This window comes from Doryrhamphus excisus, linkage group LG5 (assembly GCF_037039965.1).
Source record: "Doryrhamphus excisus strain RoL-2023G ecotype Guam linkage group LG5, RoL_Dexc_Guam_v1.1, whole genome shotgun sequence".
Taxonomy (NCBI): domain Eukaryota; kingdom Metazoa; phylum Chordata; class Actinopteri; order Syngnathiformes; family Syngnathidae; genus Doryrhamphus; species Doryrhamphus excisus.
Window position 1 is genome coordinate 2,134,693 of NC_136361.1, and position 13,243 is coordinate 2,147,935.

A 13,243-nucleotide genomic window follows, 5' to 3' on the forward strand; every position below is an offset into this window, starting at 1 on the left:
TGCTACCTATGATGAAATAAAACACTGATGTGTTTTCATCTAAGTTCCCATCAGACCAGCGCGTCCACGTAGAGTGCGTTGGAGTTGAACATTTCACTTCAATTCATCCCAAGTCAAATAAATCATCATCCTGATTGGAGATTGTCAAAACATCTTTCCCGGCAGCCAAAGAACTTTTTGTTCTGTCGTGGGCTTAAAGCGCCCCTTGCTTTCCGTCTGCATTCATGGGAGCCAGACCACTGCTGGTGTGAACAAAGCGCACATGACGGCGCGGCAGGAAAGCTTTCAGTCCAAACATGGCAGCGAGGCTAAACAAAGTGTCAGCATTTGGAGTAGAAAGATCTAATACTGTTGGTGGAGAAATTCCTTGTCTGGAATGTAGCAGCCACCCTTGGTATGTTTTTCTACGCACCGGAGCGTTATTCCGAGCATTAGCACCAAATGGACGAATAACCCCAAAGCGGCACATTATCAGACTGTTACATGATTGCACTCGGTATCGTTCAGCATGCAAAGTGTGATGCTTCACTCCGCAGGCTTTTCCGAGGTGCATTACGGCTGCAGGAATACAAAGACGGTCTATTACGCGCCACGAAGACGCCTTTCATCTGTCACACTCCATAAAGTGACAATCACCAGGCAATTTCTTCACACAAAAGACGAAACAATGCTCCGTATCGTCACGTCCTGAATGAGAACTCTCTCATGTTCCTGTCAGGATACGTTTAGCGTGCGGTGAAGCAGGACCAGAGTGCATGCAAACCTTTCCAAAATGTTGAATGAAGGACAAATAAGACACTGTCGAGGACGTTTACATGCAGGAGACATGCTCAGCCAAGGAAGAGTTTAGTTAGATCGTATTGACACAAATATAAGACCACCACGCTGCTCTTTATCACAAAATGAAGTCATAATAATGTTGGGCAGCTTAGCTGACGGAACTCAGATGTTCTAACCAACATTTTTTTTAAGAATCTGCTGTTTTTAACAGCTCTTAATTAAAAAAAAAAAAATTCTAATTAAATTATTTGGAAATGTACAAAATATGTGCTATATTTTAATCAAAATGTATGTTATTGTTGTTTGATAAAAATGACCTTTAAAATTCCACATTTCATTCTCATTAATTCCAATACTTTATTTCCCAAAATTTCTGGAATTTTATGGAAAAAATGTGGAAATTTTGAAGTAAATGTATTAATGTTTTTACTATTTAACTATTTTATTAAGGACATGGAGATGAATTTAAATAAAATATCAAAATTGCACAAAAAGACCACTAAAGTTGAAAATATGCACAAAATAAAATATTGAAATTACATGAAAAAAGACCACAATATTCTGTATACTTAGAAATACGCATAAATTGAATATCAACATATGCATAATGAAATTGCACAAAAAAGACCACAAAATTTTAGTGTACTTCAAAATACACATAAATTAAAATTAAATATTTAAAAAATGTATGAAAAAATATTTAACTTCAAAATATGTTTAAAATGTAAATGCTTAAATTAAAATTAAATATCAAAATTGCACGAAAAATGACAAAAACATTTTATTTTACTTCGAAATAAAAAAATTTAAATCTTTTTGCTGTCTGTGAGCCACCCAGAATGGATACCGACCCACTGGTTGAGAACCACTTTGCATATGTTTAATTGGGGCTTTTGTGTCTTTAATGTGCAAAACGTGCCAAACAGACCAAATATTCTGCGCGGTGAAAACAAACATGGACGCCAGTTCCCTACGGTTTGTACTCATGGATCCACTGCATGGCTGTGGAATGCCCCCGTACTCATGCAGGGGTGGGAAGCCACGTGAAGGATGATCTCCCAGCTTCCTAGCTGTTGACAACACGCACGCAAACAACCGTTTAGTGCCCCCCTCGTTGTGGATTTGCTCCTTTGTTGTTTCTTCCAGGCCAAGGCTTGACCTCAGCTAACCTTCATCACAGCTCTGAGCTGCGCTAATAAGCACCGGCAGGAGAAATGGTCCTTAACCTAAGAGGGGGCCATTAAGCAGGGCGCCGTGAGGGCTTGGGTTAAATGAAAATGTATTCCTTCACTTCCTCTTCTAATCACTCACTTTTTCAGCCAATGACAGCAGCTGCGGCGGGAGGAGGAGACCAAAATAGCAGATTTGGGCCACATGGTAGCGCTCACATAAAGTGGATAGAACCAAACCAACCAGATCTTATCATCACAAGCCGACATTTCTGTCGACGTAAACGAGGAAGCGAGGATGTGAATTACAATCGGTGCAATCGCAACATCGCCGTGGCGGTTTCAGGCGTGTGCATTATGTATGAGTGCCGTCGTCATCGCCGGAGAAATCCTGGAATATCGTTAAAACCTCAAAAGCACAATCCATCATTTTTACAGCACAAACTCAGCGGTAAAAAATGGGGCTATTTTGGTTTCATTGGAGGCTGGGATGACGCCATCATCAGAAACAATCTTTAATAACGCCAGCGGGTCGCAGCACAATCCATCATTTATACGGCACAAACCAGCACAAATGACTGGGACCGTTTTTACGATTGTGACTCTTTTGGTGACTTTTTTGGTGAATTTTTTTACTAAATTTGCAGGAAGCTTAATAACTAAAAACAAGCCCAATGAATCATTTTTATAGCACAAACGATTACGATTTGATTGATATTTGGTTAATTTTGCAGCAAATGGGGGTCTAGTTTGACATTTGCAATCAATCTTGAAAAAAGTACAATCGTTCGCTTTTACACCACAAAGGGGCACAAACGATTGTGCTTTTTGTTTCAGTTTGGAGGCAATGAGGATCTGGGTGAACGTTGATTGACATTTGCGGGAAGCTTAATAACTAAAAAAACACAATCATTTAAAAAGCACAAATGATTGTGACTATTTTTGGATAATTCTGGTCAATATTTGCGCAAACGTTTGCAATAAGCTTTATCACTAAAGAAGCACAATTGATCATTTTACAGCACAAACGACTGACTATTTTTGGTTAATTTTGGCACAAATGATGGTTGGGTGAAATGAGTTAATATTTGCTTAATAACTAAAAAAAAAAAACAATCGATCATTCTTCCGGCACACCACAGCACAAATGACTATTTTTAATTTTGAGGCAAATGATTTATTTGTGGGGGGTTTCTGAGACCCCCAAGCATCTAGGCTTTCCTTTTGACATCTAACTATGGACTACGTCCATACATGAGACAATGGTGAGTACGTGGTGAGGATTCCACCCCTAAAAGTATCAATCAGCTTATGACTTGCTTGTCAATGAAGCGATTGCGGTCCTACTTTAAACCCGGACTAAACTGGTTCTCAAAAAAAAAAAAAAGATGAAGAGACGGTTTGAAGGCAGCTCTTAATCATGTATTGATCAATTTATTCATTCTGTCAGGACATTTTGCTCCGTTGTCCTCAAAGTCTTCCACGACTGAGATGTTCCGTTTGTGCCAAAGTGTCATGAAAACAGACATTCAGAGAGGACATGAAAAAGTAAAACCTCCAAGTATTTGTTGATCTTTGTGTGGATGTAGCATTACAGTAATTGGGTTGGGGGGGGGGGGGGGGGGGGCATGAAAAAAACCATGAACTAAAAGTCCTCCATGTTGTTTCGGAGCTGCATTGAGAAGATGCGTGTGGTTGTAAGAGCTTGCATGCATGCTGATGACACAGGCACTGATCTCCATTTTGGGGGGCAGAAAGACGACAGCATTCTGGGATGTTGAGTGCTCAAAACAAGGCAGTAGAAGTAGAAAAGCCATCCGCCCATCGACAGAATACCACAGAGAATGACGTTTGGGTGCACACTCCATATGGAACCAAAGAGAAATCATCAACAAATAGAAAAGACTAAATAGTGGTTTGACTCCGGAATCACAGGACGATCTGTCTCGGGGAGCCAGTGCTGAGAATCCCGAGGAATAAAATCCACAAGAAGCTTTTAAAGCTGCGTCCAGTAAAACCAACACGAGCGGTATAGAAAAAAACACAACAGTACGGCGAAACCAAGCACGAGTACGTATAATTAAGGCGAGTTTCAAATATTGCAGAAGGTTTTGGCCACTGTGTCTCACGCAACAGTCGGAGCTCCAGACCAGGGACCAGACCATGGATTCCAGAATAAAAGGTGATCCTCTTTGGAGAGATTTTATTTGGTTTTGTTAACCTTTTAAAGGGAACAGTGAGGATTTCCTTTCCGAATTAAAAGGATGCAAATGAGGGGGAAAAAGTGGAAAGAAAGTGTGATCGTTGTGTTTTTTTGTAGCTGAAGACCAGGGGTGTCCAAACTGAGGCACACGTCGGAAAAACCGATCCAATGGAGGTCAGTCTACGCTTGGCTAAAACATCAGCAGCTGACCTATGCATCTGTGCTGTAGCCGACTAGGCTAATTAGTAAAATATGATAGGAAATATTCATTTCTTTATTTTAGAAATGAATGATTAAAAAGTAAACATCATTGTATCAATTTTAATATTTAAATTAAGTAAAAAAAGTGATAACAACTCGCTTATGTCAAAGACAACAAAGTCAAATAATGTAATATTGTAATAAAAAATTATTTGATTATTTTAGAAATGATTACAATTATATATTACATTAATGTAATTAATTTTTCAAATAATTAAATAGAAAAACTAATCAAATTAATGAATAAAAACAGTGGAACCGGCTTATGTTGATGACAAAGCAATCTAGTATAATAACTAATTAGTTAATTTCATGATAATAATTACTGAATTAATTGTATTCATTTTTTTAATTAAAAAAAATAAAAACAGTGGAACCATCTTATGTCGACAACCCGCTTATGTCAATGTTGACAAAGCAAAAAAGTGGATAAAAAACATTAATGAAATAGTTTAATTATTACATTTAAAAAATAATGAAATGAAATTACATAAAAATGTCCGGTAAAAAATGAAGTGCGTACTGAATAGGGCCTCTGTGCTGCACTTTGGACACCCCTGCGACGTGAGGGATGGGAAAATAGATCCCGCCCCAAACACCTGATATGACAGATGACAACGACTCGCCTGTGGGAGAGTGTCCCGCCCCGAGTCCTCCCGCTGATTAAGAGCTGTCCGGCAAAAAGATACAAAAGGAAATCGACCTCGCGTGTTTTTTTTTTTTTCTGAAGGACGTTCCTTCAAAGTGTTCCTCCGCTCCGCCCGTTAGCAAAGAAGGCCGACTCCGCAGTCAACTAGTCCCGAGGTCACGCCTTAGGGGGGCTTTGGGGGCCGATTGTCAGGCCGTTTGCGAGGGGCGTGGCTTAAGACGTCCACCGGGAAAGCGCTCACACCCATTCCTGCATGGAGCGTTTGCAGTAAAGTATGTGGCGCGGCGTTCCCTTCCTCTTGAACTGCACCACGGTGTAGACCAGCACCAGCAGGCACAGCGCCAGCACGCAGGGGATGACGATGGCCACCGCCTTCACCGTGTTGGCCTCGTTGTCCAGCTCGATCACCACGTCTGTGCCGCCGTCGTCGGAGGGCGGGCGCCCCGGGTCGGCCGGCATCAGGTCGCAGCCCATGAAGTCCTTGAGGATGGAGCGCGGGTAGCCCGGCTCCACTCGCAGGAACTGGTTGTTGAACTTCCAGTACTCCTTCCCCTTGTAGAAGTAGGTGAAACCTGAATGTGGGAAGGAGATCAGGATCAGGAAGGAGATCCCTGTGACCGGGTGCAGTACTCGGGCGCTGTTGATAACTCAATATTTTTTTTTGCAGAAATCAAAAAAACTGCTAACCGGGACGTACACTAACTGAGGTTTGACTGTACTTTTGTGAGGTACCGTAATTGCCCTCCCTAAAAAGGCTGCTATAAGCAGACTAAGATAAATATAATATTAATTAGTAAAAATAGCGGTAGCTTTGAGGTCAAGTATCTTGAATATTGAAAGAGTTTTCTAAAAAGTGAACTGTGTGACTTTGCATCGGAGCACTTGTTAGCAAAGGAAGTTGTTGAGCTGCATCGTCTCCGGAGATTAATTATAAAGGCTCATTAAAAACAAGAAAAAAGAGTGACATCCCAGAGCTAACATAACAGCATAGCACAATAAATGTCATCCAGAAAAGGAGCCACTCTGGTGGGTTTTTGAAAGAGCAAAGACACGGCCGATTGTCGCCATGTCACGCAAACAAGAAAGTCACAACGAGTCAGTGTTGCCGTTTGATTCCAACCCCCCCCGGGGAAGAATTCACTTGGAAAGACTTGTCCCTCCGCGGGATTATTTGCCAGAACAGCAATGCAAATGTTGAGTGAAGATAAAATGTTGAAATATTCATTTCCGCGCCTTTCAATAACGAAGATGCTGTGACTTCAGGACATCAAGTTTAGTCTCAAGTTGAACTGCCCCTTAAAATACACCCTGATTGATTGATTATTCATGCCTGCTGTTTCGGGAAAAACGCGGAGGGAAATATTGTAAAGGTAAATAGAGTACGTGTGCCAAGTAGGTCCTTTCTCACCAGGATTATTATCGTTTATTTGTGGTGTAAACAAGCTAATAAATGAGGATTGGGATCGTCCTTTAGTTGTGCGTTGCGGCCTCTTTGTACTCTTCATCATAAAAATCATAAAAATTAGAATTATTGGACCCGGAATTGTGACGTTCAATGAAGCAAGATTACCTATACTGTGCGGGTGAGCAAACCAAACGCTCCTTTTTTTCTGTCGTGACTTCCCGAGATCACTTGCAAACAAACATTCACACCTTCTAAATATGGTTTTTAACCTTAGAGCCCTCTAGACAAGAAATAGCACCCCTATAGTCACCTTTACATGACTATTAGCCAGAATAGAAGATATAATAAGATAAAATGAGACATTTAAGATGTGTGTGTTACTTTAAATGTGGCATGGACAGGAAGTGAAAGTCTGGCACCCAACATTTTACTTTACATTACTGACACCTAGTGACCAATGGAGAATACCACACCCTTGAATGCATCTTCTGAATGCCTTATATTTGTATTTTACTTCATTTTTATGCTTGAAAATGCTTCATTTAGACAAGGAATGCTTAAAAATTGTGTGAAAATATGCATAATATGATCATATTATGATTTATTAGTTAATACTAACATATTTTGGAAGAGCAAAGTGGTGGGGGTATTCTAATACATTTGTCACTGTTTACAAAATGGGCTGTAAACACTAACTGTTTATTCTCATAAATACTGGATTATTAAGCTTGTATTTGAGAAAATTGGAAAGTAGAACGTTCCTGACGTTCCATCTCTTTACCCCCCCCCCCCACACACACACACTCCTCCAGCCATTTACTGACAAATACAACCTGTGAGCTTCTCACATGTCGCTGCAATTGATTGAAAGATATAAAAATATGCAGCGTGAATATGAAAAAGGTGGTGAGACAGGCGGCGCTAAGGTGGGTTCCTGCCAGGACAACATCGCTCTGGGGCACCCTAATCTGAAATGTGTTGCCTCACGCAAGCACGCACACACACACACACACGGACAGCATGGATACATGCTAAATGATGCGCTGTTATCTGGGTCGATGCTAGGAGCATGTGACTCGACACCAACCTGCTTCAAAAATACGTTGGCAGCAGGTTGACATGCATGGAAATGAAGGTCATGAGCGTGAGGGCCCACTCCCACTCCCACTCCCACAGTCACTCCAAGATTGCACGCTCAGGTTGACGCACGCCCCGCCCGAAATATCGGAACGTTGAATCTGGCAGCTGATATTCAGCGCAGATGGCGCCGAGCGTTGGGCGCCACCTGGCCTGCTTTTCCGACCCAGGTGCTGCCAAAAGCGGGTCCGGGCCCACCTGGCTCAGCGAGGAAAGGTTTTCATAAACATAAAAGTCAAAATTACAAAAATAAAAATTCCTAGAAGGAAAAAAAAAGACCAAGGTTGATAGTAATAATATTCTTTTCCAAAGTGGCCATCGCATCTTTTTAGTGTTCATTAGGTGGCCCCCCTGGAAAAAGCTTGGGCACCCCCGGTCTACGTGGAGCAAGTGAAGAAGACGCCGCCTGCCACAACACATCGCTAAATAACTGGAGCGAATTTCAAATCGATGCCACCCTGCTTTCCCTCCTGTCGCGTGAACCGGTGACCAGCGGGAATCAATAACGGCTGGCACATGAACAGCAGCGCCGCTGCCAAATGAGAGTATCGGGGAGGACAAGTCATACCATTGGCTTTATCCACAAAGGCCCCCTGTGGCGATTCAGGCACACCTCTCCACACGGTGATGGGTTTGGGGTAGCCGGGGTCCATGGTCCTCATTTCCTCATTGTAGCGCCAGTACCTGAAAAAACACAAAATGGTGAATGAATGTCCCTGACGTGTTTCTCCTGTCCCTTCGCCCACACAGGGTCGTATTTATTCCAGAATATGATGTGATGATATTGAAAAAATATTGTGTTGTCTTATCGGTCTTTCTCTGAGAGCTGAAAGTCTTCAGTTGGTGTTCCTGCAGGTCTTTGCTCACGTTTTGAAGGACACTTGCTAAAAAACATGCTGCTATTGATGCTGTTTTCATCGGTTGCTTAGCAACACGCTTCCAACAGCAGAGTAGTAGTAGAGGAGACAAAGAACCTCACAAAGTAGAATAAAGTCGAGAATAGAATAGAATAGAGTCAAAGTCGTCATAAAGAGTTTGTGTGCTTTGTGATTAGATGTCAAAAAGCCGATTATTATTATTACGTTATTTTGTTTTGTGTCTCCTAAAATGACATTATTTTTCCTTATAATATTATGATGATATTCTTGTAAAACTATGACTCTAGATTTTGACTTTATTCCTGTATTATTAGTGCAGATTTTTCCATTTTTGTTGTGATTTTTTGCAGTTTTCCTTTAAAAACTGGCTAAAATGGCCCCCAGCCCACACTTTGGACACACTTGTCGGTTGGGTGGAATGATGAGATATTTGAAAGAGCGAGTGTAACATAGTAGGGATATCCCGCGTTACCTGTCCCCTTTGAAGAAGTAGGTCTTGGCCACATCCTCCCACCACACGGCCGTCTCGATGCTCTGAGTGGGCATGCCGTGGCCGAACTGGCTGATGTCCTTTGGGTACCCCGACTGCAACACCGTGTCCTTGAACACCCAGAACTGCTTCCCTATGCATCGCAAGAAAATAAGGAACATCCTGAGACAAGGAAGGGCAAGGAAGATCACGGCTTGCCCTCCAGGTGAAACACGGAAGGGGGGGCAGATATCCAAGGACAGCAGTTGCAGTGGACTCCATGTTTGCCTCGTTTCAACCAGGACACACCCACCAGTCCGAGGTTCTGCTTGTCCTTGCTTTGAGGCTCCCTGGGAATGGCTGGCAAACTCAGCTTTTAGATGATATATCGATAATAAAGACATAAATAATGTGTCTTTTCAGTTTCCAAGAATCCGAAAAGGTATCGTTTCCATCTTGCATCTTCTAGCGATGCTAAATCAGTATCTGGTACTTTTAAACCGGAGCGTTTCACTTCCGCCGGTGGGTCATGTGCTGTTATTCAGTAGAGAGCAAACGGCTGAGTCTGCTAATCTCGACTCCTGTCTCTTTTCCAATCACATGTCCACATTTGGTGACGCCGACCTACGTCTTCGCCAAAAGCAAATAGATAGACTTTCTTTATTGTCATTGCGCAATAACACAGCAGTGAAATTGCCAACGAAATGTTGTTGCCTGGCAGTAAATAAACTGACAGTAAATTGCACAAATAATTTAAATAATTTTGAATAAATAATAATAATTTAAAGCACTGATTTAGTGACAGGCAAGCTGAACAGAATAGCCATTTAAATACTTAAATAATATAAATAAAAAGATAACTAAGGAATAAATTCACCAATGTGAAATGAAAGCACTGCTGTTGGCGTGTTAAGGTTGGCAAGAAGGTTTAAAAACAGCGTCAATCACCAGTAAGCATGTTGCTGAGTCTGCATTTATTACCTTTAAACAGTTTACTAAGGCATTAATGGTCTTAAATCGTACATAAATTAGACTAAAACATTTGAGAAAACAGCATTTGTGATATAGATTTACAGCAACTAGAGGACTGTAGGACATGTGAATGAACTCCATTGAACCAGTGACGCATTCATGACTCGTATGGAAATACGCCTCTCGGTATCTGCTATCTACTCGACAACATGCACTTTCTCTCTGGTCATGTGCTGCACCTCCTTCCTGGGGAGTAATTAGGTGAAACTGCACACTTTTGACACAGTCTGACCTCAGGAAGCGCTTTTCTCCGTCACTCTAGGAGGTGGTGGGTGGACCGGGAGGAAGTGGGGGAGGGGAAATGGCGGTCCAAGAGAAAGGGAAGTTGATTCATGACGGTAGGGAGCGGAATTAATAAAAGATGGGGAAGATAATTGTCTCGATGACTGTTTGGTCTGATGAATGGCTGCAGTGATGCATTCGGTGCCATACTTCATGAAGGACATTCATTACAGAGCCCATGTATATTTGAAATGCAAAGGGGCATGCGGGATGTCAATAATTAGTGGCATTTTTCCAGGACTAAATGAGGATGTCGTATGGAGTAGAGACCAGCCTCCTTTTGGAGAGGAAATTCATTTAACCCATACAATCAATGTCACACTTCCTGTGGCCCTGACCACACCCTGCCTCGAAGAAGAACGACAGAGATGTTGTTTGCCTTGCCGTTTCATAGCTCGGAGGCGTCCCTGTAGCATAATAGTTGCGCAATCTGGTGTAAAAAATAAATAATAGGAGTGTTGTGGTGACTATAGGGGTGCTATTTCATGACTGTAGGGCTCTAATATTAAAAAATGTATTTTCAAAGTCAAAAACAGGTTTTTTATGCTCAAAGCTACAAAATATTGTATTTATTAACATACAAGGTTAAGGACTTCATCCATGAACCACTTCATCCATTACCAATTGGTCATTTTTTTATGAAAATGACTAAAAAACAATGGAATAACATACAAGTCCCTGCTTTAAAGTGTCAGCAGTTGTTGGCGAAGTCAGGCTTTTCAAGGTCTGACACTGAGCCTCTCAGACAACATAAAAGGGTTGGGGACTAGAAGATTTTCTGGGGCCGAGTTTGAGTTTTCCGCTTAACCTGGGTCGGCGCTTCTCAAATAGTCGGGCAAATGTCTTCAAGGTTGGAATTTCTGAGTTTGGCAAACCGACCTACATCACATTGGTGTTAGCGTCTTTGATGTACACGTTTATTTTTCAGGGGGAAAAAGTTGTTCTATTTACGCACAAATGAGGTACCAAATCCGGACCCCAAATATGAGGGGAGCGACCATACCGTCTGCATCCATCTGTTGTGGTGAAGACGGAGCTGAGCTGAAAGGCAAAGCTCTCCATGTTCAATCCCACCCTAACCATGGTCATGGGCTTTGGGTAGCGAAAGAACAAGATGGCGGCCACAAATGAGTTTTCCCTGTCGGGTGGCTGGGCTCGCTCTTGGAGATAAGATGAGAAGCACTGTCATCCGGGAGAAACTCGGGATGGAAGCATGCCTTCCAGACGCCTGCCTCCCTGGGGAGGCGTTCAGGGCACGTCTGACCAGTAGGAGGCCTCAGGGAAGAGCCAGGATATGATGTCAAGCCTCGGAGCGGGATGAAGCAGCTTCCCAGGGCTGCCCCGCGACCCGACCTCGGATAAGCGGAAGAAGTTGGATGGACGGATCGTATCGCGGACTACCTGTACCATTTCACCTTATTAGCACAAGCTAAAAGTTCCAGAAAAGGAGTTAATGTTTGCTTCTTGTAATTCTTTTTCAGTCATCTGTCACAGTCTGGGTGTCCTTGCGTTTAGTTTAAGTATCAAAAACAATATTTACAATGTTCAACGTCCTGTCAATGTTAGGATTTAAAGGCTTAGGTTTTGCTTTCTGGCAGAACTCTTAGTCCAAACCAGGACAGCCAGAAGACGGACTCCAGGGAAATCAACTGCTTTTTTCCCAGTGAATAAAGGACACGCTGGTATTAAATGTAGCAATCCTGTTGTTAGGCCGCCTGAGAAGATAGCAGGGTGGAGAAAACGCACAAAAGATCTTGGCGCACACCGGAGAAAGTCGTGTGCATTTCCACGAATTGTTGGCTTTTGAAAATAGAAACGGGCTTGAGTTAAGATTTGCGGTTTGGACGCCGGCGTGCTCTCATTGCCTACCTACGGTATCGTACGCGAAGCCACATCATGCATCCCGATGGAGATAAGACAAAAAACAATAGAACTGCCGTGACATTTCCAAGACTTTGTGATTAATTCTAGCCAGAAACGTATTAATACCACCGCAGCTAAACTCAGTATCAACATTATTAAAAGTCCAAGCCGGAGGATTAGTGTGGATTTTCCAACCAAGTGAGCAAAACATTGCTTTAATCTTGCAAAGATTTACAGTGAAATAAGATCAAAGGGGTTCCCTCAGCGAGTGTGTGCTGCTTTTTAAGAATAGAGCAGCAAATGGTCTGTGAGTAACGTTGTGTTAAAACTCAGAGGAACAGAGTAAAAGTCTTACCTTTAAAAAAAACAAACTTTCCTTCGCTGTTCTCGTAGACGGCATCGATCTTGGGTGGCAGACCCCTCCAGAAAACGCTGATGAGCATGGGGTACCCGGGCATAACCGAGTTGTCTCGGACTCGCCAGAACCAGTGGTCCTAAAAGACAAACGGGAGGTTACCTTTACAGGTTACAGTACATCCCCGCCTATAGAAGGCATTATGATGGCGCTATCTGCAGTCAATTCACTCAACATTTTCCAGCTGCATGTTTGCTACCGTGGCGTACACATAGCAGTCAAAAACAGAGTCTTGGAGAGGAAAAAAAACATGTAAGATACACCGGACTATAAATTTATTCCCATAATATTTTGACTTTATTCCCACAATATTATTACTTTTTCAACAAATACATTTTCCAAAATGTATAATGTTTCTCATAATAAAGATTCTTATTTTTTACATTTCAACTGTATGCTGCTAAATTGATGATATTTTGCCTTATAATATTACATAATTCCCAAAATATCAAGTACACGCATTGTTTTGTTTTGTCTTTTTAATATTTCAACTTTATGCTATAAAGCAATGTTATTATATCTCATATTTCCTCACCACATTTTCTCTTAATATTTTCACTTCATTCTTGCAAAATTACTGCTGAATTTTGTAATTTTTGTTGTCTATATCTTGCTAAATGATAAGAGATAAAAGCTCTGGCAAAGGCAGAAGATATTTACAGTTTAAAGTATAAAAATAATAATTAATTGAACAACAAAG

The 13,243-nt window shown here is 41.8% G+C and overlaps 1 protein-coding gene across 3 annotated transcripts in view; it reads right to left on the reverse strand.

Moving 5' to 3' along the window:
* Positions 1 to 4,296: 4,296 nt before the first annotated feature.
* Positions 4,297 to 13,243, reverse strand: part of mmp16a (matrix metallopeptidase 16a (membrane-inserted)) — a 44,887-nt gene continuing 35,940 nt past the window's right edge. For all 3 annotated transcript variants that reach the window (XM_058060003.2, XM_058060002.2, XM_058060001.2), the window contains 4 exons: positions 12,484 to 12,622; positions 8,955 to 9,105; positions 8,173 to 8,288; positions 4,297 to 5,634 (listed from right to left, as the gene is read on the reverse strand). In XM_058060003.2, coding sequence (XP_057915986.2) covers positions 5,300 to 5,634; positions 8,173 to 8,288; positions 8,955 to 9,105; positions 12,484 to 12,622 — 741 coding nt within the window. In that variant the 3' untranslated portion in view covers positions 4,297 to 5,299. The remainder of the gene's footprint in view (positions 5,635 to 8,172; positions 8,289 to 8,954; positions 9,106 to 12,483; positions 12,623 to 13,243) is intronic.